This window comes from Chaetodon auriga, chromosome 5 (genome assembly GCF_051107435.1).
Source record: "Chaetodon auriga isolate fChaAug3 chromosome 5, fChaAug3.hap1, whole genome shotgun sequence".
Classification (NCBI taxonomy): Eukaryota; Metazoa; Chordata; class Actinopteri; order Chaetodontiformes; family Chaetodontidae; genus Chaetodon; species Chaetodon auriga.
In genome coordinates this window covers 14397415-14407205 of record NC_135078.1, presented here as the reverse complement: position 1 = coordinate 14407205, position 9791 = coordinate 14397415, and the positions used below count along the sequence as shown (strand labels likewise).

At 41.8% G+C, this 9791-nt stretch overlaps 1 protein-coding gene across 1 annotated transcript; it reads right to left on the bottom strand.

Moving 5' to 3' along the window:
• Positions 1-233: 233 nt before the first annotated feature.
• Positions 234-2572, bottom strand: gas1a (growth arrest-specific 1a). The gene has a single exon (XM_076729800.1). The coding sequence runs from the start codon at positions 1980-1982 to the stop codon at positions 1197-1199; it is 786 nt and encodes a 261-aa protein (XP_076585915.1). The 5' UTR covers positions 1983-2572; the 3' UTR covers positions 234-1196.
• Between the last annotated feature and the right edge of the window lie 7219 nt (positions 2573-9791).

The following is a 9791-nucleotide window of genomic DNA, read 5'->3' as shown; positions in this document are numbered from 1 at the left end:
GTGTTTCTAATGTGTGTTTAACTAAGATCAGATTTACATTATTCTTAAGTGACTTCTATATGCAAAGCTACTCCAAGCTGATTCAATTTAAGGGGGAAAACGGGTCATCTGAGAAAACAAAGTGATGTTTTTCAGCCAGCATAACTCATGTCTGCTCATATTACCTTGACTTGAGACAAGCAATAAAACTGTGATTTTTCACCCTGGTTATTGAAGCAAAATGCTTTGTTGATAGTGTTTACGTTTTTTTTGTTTTTTTTTTACTCTCTGTATGAATGAAGGCACAGCACTTCTCAAGGAAGTGATGTGATGGCAAAAATCAACAAATAACTCACAGTCACGAATGATATCTTCAAGTTTCCTTTATGCCTTCTATAAAAGTATATCAATAAGGCAATCATACAGTGGATTTAGACATGTCTCTCTCTCTAGGCTATACACAGTGAATAAATCATCTCATAGCCTCAAACATAGAGGATTCTCTGAAAAAATCTATATAGGCTATACACATATATACAATGCACATTATCTCTGGAGAGAATACAGTCCAAATAACTTCCCTTTAAAGCTGGAAATCTCAGTCTTTTATTCGCACGATGAACATTTGGATGTAAGTAGGTGGCATGTAATAAATTACTGTTTCACTTTAACTCCTCATCTATTTACAAGTTCATAGATTCCAGCGTTAAATACTTGTAAATCAGATCAGCCTGGTGCCAGATGGCAACAGTGTCATATAAAAATAGTTCATATCTTTAAGGAAAACAAAAACGATTGGCAGTGCACAGCATATACTGATTAAACGTTGCATTGTTACCAAAACAAGCCAACTGTGTCTCCATCGTGACAACTTTACTATCAGAGTCTGTGACTGAGAGAAAATCCACAATCTATTTGAGCTTATCACATAAGCAAAGCATGTGGAGAGCCGTGAAGTGGTGTGGTTTGATAAGAGAGCTGCCCAGGAGCACAGGCAGTTTTCAAAAGATCTTTCTGCTCTCATTTGCATAGAAAATATCCTGATGTGATATCCTTCAGCGTCTTAAACTCTTCAATCAAACAAGGCCTGCGCCAAAACACCCTTTCCTTCAGTCTTTAAGGCTCTAACCTTTCACAATAGAAGCAGGTCAATGGGTGACAAAAGTTTAGGTTGCCTTTTCCGGACAATAGTCGGGGCAGATTATGAACCCGGCGACTTAAGTGAGGAGCAATACAGCCAAAATGGATGCCAACAGGGTCAAAACACCGGGCACTGCTGAGAGAAAGGCTCCGCTCTCCGGCTCCCCTGTACAGTCCAGATCCGCGGGGTCGTCGTCTTCTGCATCTAGGTCGTCGTAGACCCCGCTGCCTTCGTCCTTCCCTTGGGAGTCGAAGCACAGCGCCTTCATGCTGCTCTTGACAAACTCACAGATGGCCCTCTCCGTCCCGTCGCACATGCAAGTGTCCAGCTGCTGACCCTTGGGGATTTTACGCATATTCGCGATCACATTCCGGCAGGCGTTCGTGCAGATCGCCCCGCTGAAAAGTTTCCCGCAGTGGTTCAAATAATCGTGCATGGCGGAGCTGCACTGCTGGTCTCTCTCGCACTGGCGCCGAGCTTCGGTGCAGCCGGTGCTGGTAGTCCTGGGCAGGCAGGGCTCGATGGCCCGTTTGGTGCTAGTGCACAGCGGATCGTGCGCGCAGCTGCAGTCCTCCAGGGCTGGCCCGTTTTTGGTGAGATTGAGCTGGACGAGCGAGGAGATGCAGTGGCTGGGACACTTCTTCCTCTCCCCGTTCAGCACGGGGCCACATGCGCGCGTATAGTGTTCGTATGCGTAATTGCAATCGGGCTCGGCTTGGCAGTTCATGATGGCTTGCCAGCAAATGAGCCGCCGACCGTGAGACGGCGAGGCCACGGATAAGTAGCCAAAAAACAAAAGCACGCAACCAAGAGGCAAAACAGATCTACAGACGCCCGGAGCCGATGTGCCAGAGCCTGCCATTGTTCTGGCTGCAAGAAACTGTAGAACTCACAACAGGGTCATATGTAAAACTTCTACACCACTTCCATGGATAGTGTCCTCACTGGAGAGTCTTATTTATTCCGAGGCAGATGGTGTGTGATAGGCCCGTGTGTGGGCGTTCAACAGGCTGGCACTGCGCTGTGTAATCCCGGCTCCATAAACCCGTCAGCGCTGATCCAGTTGAGCCGGATTCTTGAGCGAACCTCCCGTTATCCATACATAATGGGGGCGACCGCTACAACAGAAACTCAGAGGAGTAAAAGAGACGCCAAAGGAAAAGTTCTCCACAAGTTTCGGAGAGTTTCTGCAGTGGCTCATTCCATCGCAGCGGCTCTGAGTTCACGCAACAAACTGCCTCCAGCTCAGCGATTCCCTCTTGCGTCCTCCCTGCTAGCGGATCTCCACCAAAAAGCGAAGCCGGACAAGAGCCGACAGTCCTCTGCCGGACTGCGCTGGATCATTTAGAAGTCCTTGTGCGCACGGGAGTGCAAACAAATAGTGCATGGGGAAAAACAACAACCCTTGTGGGTCGCAAAGTGGTCCTCTACTCTCGTCCCTTTGAGCATTTGTCTTTCTGTTCCTCGGCCCCCTCTCCACACATTAGCGAGGTGCTTCTCATTGGTTGGCCACTTGTTGTGGGTTCGTACGTAGCGATGGGCGGGAGCTGAGGGGAGAAGATGGTCTTGAGAAATACAAGGTGAGGTGAGTGTGCCGGAGAGAAGATTTAATGGAGAGAAGTCCTCCCTGTTTATTATCTGAGGAGCTGATTCTGTGAAGCTTGCTATGCTCACAGACCTTTTTAAAATCAAATAGTACGCGTGATAGTGAGGTTTATTGTTCATATTTGTCTGTTATGGTCACCAGCTTTGGTTCATAATTTTCATTTTCAATATTACTAAACACATTCCCATGACTTCTTTTGCCTTATGACATGTAGGATAACAGAAGCTGTACATGTTTATTTAAATACAAGCATGTTTTTAATGTACAAACATTGTATTATGTTATATATTTATATGTTACGTTTATTATTTGAGGAATAACGTGTTGGAGAGTAGTGAGCAGTCCTCCCTCTTTATTATCTGGAAAACTGATTATATCCATGTTTTTGGCTAAATTTCTTCCTGTAAAAGTATATGATAATATAATTTTATGGGAAAATAGAAGGTTTTCATGAACCATGTCCTTATTAGATATTAGTTATTGATTCATAATGCTTAATTTACAATCATACAACAATCCCCATTACCTGGAAATTAAAAAACAAAAACAGCTGTGTAGGTCTTGGTAATTTGGGGGTATTTTTCTTTAGTCAAAGGTGGAGAGCTAACAGAAAATGGGTGGAGACGGAGGGGCAACGACAGCCAACAAACATTCCCACCTGGAATCGAACTGGGGATGTCACAATCACAGCATGTGATGTATTTGAAACACGTTTTTCATGCAGTAATATCCTGTAGATAATAGATAATGACACTGTGACTGTGCAGCTGTACAAAATAAATTGAACCCCACAACTTCCTGACCGCAGTGCTAATGATCTGTGCAGCATCCTCACTGATAATTTAATCACCCACATCCTATTAACTCTTCCTCAGCAGAGCAGTTGAGTACAAATTAATTGTGCTGTAACAGGGCACTCAGTGAACATCACTTAATATAATCACTCATTAAGGCTAACTTGACTCATTGCAGTACATCATGCCCTGTCAAGTGTTAAGCCGGTGAATCAGAGCACTGGCACTTTTCTTCCTGCCCAGAGTAGTCATGCTAATGTCCATTAAACCTGAATGGCTTCAACTTTGGTTACAGTATATTATTGGCTCAGTGAGTTTTACCCTGATTTACTGATGACTTTTTCCACTTTCCACTCTCCACTACCAACTTTTCCTCAACCAGTTTGTGTCAGTTAGTGTTTTTTTTTTCTTCATCTCCACTGTTAACTTTCAACAGCTTAGCAGTGTGAAACAGGTGTCAATATGTGCCATTTGGTCAATAGTTAATAAATGTGGGCTGACAGAGTGAAGCTGCAGTTTTTCCAGGAAGTATTTCCCTCATGCACGCATGAAAATCATAATATCTTGACACAGCCTTGCAGTCTGGTCAATTGTGGATATCTGTGGCAAAAAATTAGAAACTTCTACGTCCTCTGATTTCTCACTGCATCAGTGTTGAATAATCCTGCAGTTAGTTCTTCATGGGTTTAAGCAAATTGTCACAGAACAGCAAAATGAGCCCAGAGAAGAAATGTGCTTTGCAAATGTCAGTTTCGCAGTTAAAATAGCTTTACTGTATATCATTTCTAATGAAAGGAAAACATACATCTGTTGGTTGTGATTCAGCAGTTCCAGGTCATAAAACGTAAACCGTAACTTTGTCTCTCACAGGTCTGAATCATAGTTTTCTGGCATCTGGTTTTGGGAGTGAGCATTTGCATGTTTACTGGTTTTGACTGGACTGACTTCAACCGCAGCGATGAAAAAAAGAAACACATTCTTAAACCCTTAAACCCTTAAACCCTCTTTATGGCTGCAGCTAACAATTACTATTAATCAATTATTTATTTGGTCTATAAAATGTCAGAAACTCGTGAAAAGTGTTCAGCATAGTTTGCTGAAGACCATTTTATACTGTATTCAACCCCAAATTCAAATGGATTCAAATATTGTTCATCCCAGCTGCCCAAAACTCAACAAAATTCAGATGACTGTCATCGAAAACTACGAAAACCAGCAAATGTTCATTTTTGAGAAGCTGAAACCAGACATATTTTGGATTTTTTTTCACAATTATCTGAATTATTCAGACCAATCTACAGTGAATCTCATGTGAACATCCTTAATCATGGAGACAAGTTGAGCTTGTTGATGCTGCCAACATTAATCTGCCACTACAACCACATACTTTCAATCTAAAAGTATGAAAAACCAGAATAACGGACCAGGTTGCTGACAAAGAAAGTTGAAGTCTTTTTATTTTTCTGATGCTTTTTCTCTGACCATCAAAAAGGTCAATAAAAACACCTTGTTTGTTTTAGACACAGCTTTGACTTTACAGCTTCTTTCCCAGAGATTAGATACCTGCCTGGACCTCATCATCAAAATGACACATGAGCGTGTGTGTGTGTGGGTGTGAGTAAAATGATAGCCCACATGTTGACACATGAGCGAGAGGAGGCAGTTTAGTTCTTGAGGCTTGATGTGGATGAGGGAGTCAAGGGAAGAGAGCAGCGAGGGCACAAAGGCTGTTTGTGTTTCAAACAGCATTCTGATCTCAGGAATGTACCTTTAGGCCACAGCCGTGAGCTTCCCACTGCAAACAATGCACTCAATGTCAGTTACGGCTGGCTAGCACAGACGCTGCTGGCGCTACTCCAAGGTCCCAACTCGTCGAAAATGATGGATACAGGGAACTCAATACCTCAGGAGTCCCTCTCCTGCTTTCCCTCCAGCACAAAGAATGGAATCACTGTGTGCTGCAACAAAAAGATTTCCAAACACCAACATCTTCACTGTTTCAAGTGCTTTTAGCACAACTGTAATATGAAACAGAGGCAACACCATTCAGATGAGGCATTCAGTCATTCATTCGTCTTTTCATATGGGTGTGAATAAAGCAGCAACATTGCCTTTCAGTGTCCATAATAATTAGCATATTTTCAAACTGGATTAAGTCAAGACTTCTACGAGAAAAGAAAAGGCCCCTTTAAAAACTCATCAACCACATAAAATATCTTTCATCCCAAACACTTAACAGACGGGGGGAGAAAAAAAAAGATGATCAAATTATCCAACACTTTCGTCTTTGCCAACAGCTGTACGCTTAAACCAGATGTGCTGCACTGAGAGCGGAGTGTCGTTACTTTGAGGGCTCAATTAAACCCCAGTTCTTGCCGCAACAGTCCAATTAAGGGACAAACATAATGATATTAAAACCATCTCCTGCTGGTGCTCAGAGAGCTTTTCCAGGTTCAGTAACGTTTAGTGGAGAGCATCTGAGCCGGACATGGAGTGGCTGAAACAAAATCTATATTTTGCCTAATCATTGCCAACAGGTATTACGTAAACTCTCCATTGCCGTGTTTTTTTGTCTCTATTTTGACATGTTATAGGGTTTCATTATTGCGTAAAACTATTAAATTAAACAGAGAAAAGCACTGAAAATTGATGTGTGAGAAAATCTTATCACATGTTCATTTAATAGAGACTGCATCATAAGCATGAAAGAGGCAAAAAATAAATAAATAAATAAATAAATAAATAAAAATCCTTCACACTGCCTATCACTTGTACTCCCTTTTTTGAATTATGTTTTGGTATTTTACCTGCTGAAGGTCTGAGGACCCAAACGTTGTTAATACAGTGAGTCCCAGCAATCAACAGGATTGTTTCATTCTTTCACTTCAGATTCTGACTTAAACGCACAGTATGTCATTTCTGCCTACAGGGGTCTCTGAATCAAAACGATGAAAACAGACGACATAGTTTGATGGTGTTGTGAAGTAGAGTGGGATCATGGGAGTTGTTGTGCTCATTGTTAAATAACCACTACTGTCAATGAAAATCTACATGGCGGGACTCAGAGAGAAATGTTGACGTTGAGGGAATGTATTAACGTCTTATTCACGTTCGTCAACGTCCTTCCTCCCTCTCTGCAGTACCATCTGGTGTTTCCTGTGTTGCGATCAAATGAAATGCATGTTACCTTGAATAAGATTATACATTTTTCTGAGTTTGAACATTGTTGGAAACATACGGGACAATGTAAATACACAAGTCAGCAAAATACATAACATAGGTTGAGTGGATATTAGTGTTACGTATTATGCATTTAAAGTTTAAGTTTGTTATTTTAAGTGGTTGAAAACTGGATAATGACTTCTACAAAACACTACATTACTGCCATGAAAAACATTTCTGGAGTTTTTCTCAGTGTAAAGAGGGCTGTGTTGTGAGAATTTCATCGGCAACTGAGCTGAATCCCAGCAGAGCGGGTCAGCGGCAGTGGGCCTGCACTGTTCTGTCTGAAAAAGGAAATATCGGGATACAGGAAATGAGTTGGCAGGAACTATCCATTCAAATTGCTTCCTCTTTGGGATTTCAGAGAAGCGATAATGGCAAGTGATAAGTTATTTGGAAGAGAACCAAACAAGATTAAGCATTAATTTCCTTCCTCATGTCTGCCTATTAATTTGCCTCGGTTTCATCCATCTTCTTCCAGGGATTTGTGTTGATTTGTTCGGTTTGCAGCCGCAGAGTGATGCACAAGTGATTACAACCGTACAAGTTGCCAGATAATGGCAGAAAGCCATAAATAAACCACCTACTCTTAGCATTTCTAGAGTGCTTTGGCTGTAATTCATGAATCCCTGGAAATACAGGACAGTGTTAAAGTTAAAATCCCCTGCAGTACTAAACAAATACGACGGCGTCCCGTTTCACAAGGATGAAAACATTGATATAATGCAGTTTTCAGGGAATGAACACAATTCACTTTTCTTAAAAATAAATCAGTCACACAGACTGCTAGTTTCAGGGAGCAGGACATTCAAATTTCCTTTCCTGTTGTGGTTTAAAGTAACGACACACAGTGGGTGGATCCCTTCTTCCAAATCCTGCTAAATGGGTAAAATGTTAAATTAAGTGTTATGGGGCGCATGTTCCTTTAATCAGTAAGATTAAAGTCATCCATCATGTCAAGGAGGCACCGATCCTGCTGATCCTTTTAGCACAGTCCACTGCACTGTAATTTCTACAAGATTCAACATGATCTGACCCACACATTTAGTCTACCACCAAAAGAGGAGATAAGCCGTGTCAAAATAATTATCATAAGTTTGGCCACTTCGGTCTGGTGCAGCCAGTCATAGTTTATATAAGCCAGTAATTTGTGCTTCTCAGTAACACCTACTATGCGTATGTAGCATTTTATTAAGGATATTATACAAAGTTGCATCCATAAACTCAATCACTGAAAGAACGTCTGAATCAATGTAACCATTCAAGAATTTAAACTGTGGATTTACTAAACTAAAGGAAAGAAACTAAAACTCTCTAAATGTGGTATAGAAGAAAAGACAGTCAATATTAACTAAACATGACAACTTTGAACTGGTGGCGCTGATCATGAACCACAACAACCCAGGTTAACTGAAGATCTATTCTGCTCATTTTCTGCCATATAACACATTTTGCTTTTGGTGGCTCTAAATCGGCACCTTGGGGCCAGTCTGCAACAAGTAACTTTCATTTTCCTGGATGACAACCTCCCCTGTCTGTTCCAGGTGTTTGCTGACAGAAGGATAGTAGTATTATTCCCTCCTGACATCTTCACAAACCAGCCACACCACTAAGCCACAAACCAAACAGCTGTTTGGGTGTTGGTGGTAGTGATCACACATGGCAACAAGAGCTTTGACTGCTTTACACCTATCAGGCTCTCAGTGGTAAAGATGTTTCATCCACAGACTGAGGCCCTCCTCCTCCTCCCGTGTGTGTCCTCTGTGGAACCTTGGGGTTGTCAGGCCCATCATTTGAGGCTCTGAAACAGGCAGACATCCTGACTATGAACCTCTCATCCTGGCCATCATGTTCACTTCTAGTAAACTAACAGTGAAGTCCATTAGGGGTGGAGCATGTGCTTTTAGAACTGTAATTACATCCAGGTAACTTCTGCAGCATTCACCCTGACAGACCTCTATGAATCTCTCCACGGCCTACACATACCACATATCACACGAGCAGCTGTTGCAACACGTGCTGCTCAGCCATCAGCGTGCATGAGCGGCTGTTTATACAGGCCTGAAGGCCTTTCATATCAGTGCAGACAAACACCAGCACATATGGACCGACCAATAAAGACCTAACCCCTGACACAGACATATGACCTTAATCTCCCCAACACGGAACGCAGCAAGGAAGAATTTAACAATATAAAAACCCAACAAAGCGAATGTTCCCATTATCACTTTGACCACAAGTGCTAAACATTCCTGATCTGCTGCTGATGAAAGGTTCAGCTTCGTTATCGAGGGTGACAGAGACTTGTGACAGTCCACACTTTCTCAGTGCAAACTAGTCAGAATGGAAAGTTTCTTTTTGGTTATTTTGTCAGACAAATTACAAGAAATAGTGATGCTATAATAATGGTTGGGCTGAGTACTGTTTGCAGTTTTTTCAATACCACTGCAAATGCAGTTCTTGAGTTCTGGGTGAATACCAAAAGAAATACCTTTTAAATATCTTAGTTTGAGGAATAGAAACACATTTTTCTTCCCCTTTTTTTCCTCCCAGTAAACAAACTTCATGAACTTGTCATTGCATCAGTATTCAATGTTGCCATAACACAAGCAGCTGTGCAAGATCTAAAGTAGAAACATTTCCAGAATTACACCAGGAGCTATCTGATAAAAGAATGACTGAAAAGACTAAATATCCGATCAAACATTCAACTTTCAAATCTTGGCAACTCTTGAAACTTGATATTATGGGCACATTTCAGTCGGTACTCAAGAAGTATTGGGGTTCAATACCCAGCCCTACATGACGCTACAGCATTTATAGTGTTTTTATGTTGTGTTAAGCTATATCTTTATGACAGCCTCAGTATCCCACAAACTGTGTTCATACTAGACGATTCTACAGGTCACGATTTATGTTTGGTGCCAAAGTTCAGCGCCCTTGCAGGAAGTAACATGTCCCATATGTAGCAAGGCAGAAAGCAAGGCTGTGGAGGTTGGAGTGGTGGGTGTGCATGTGGCACATTAGGCTTCATCCAGGAGATCAGTCT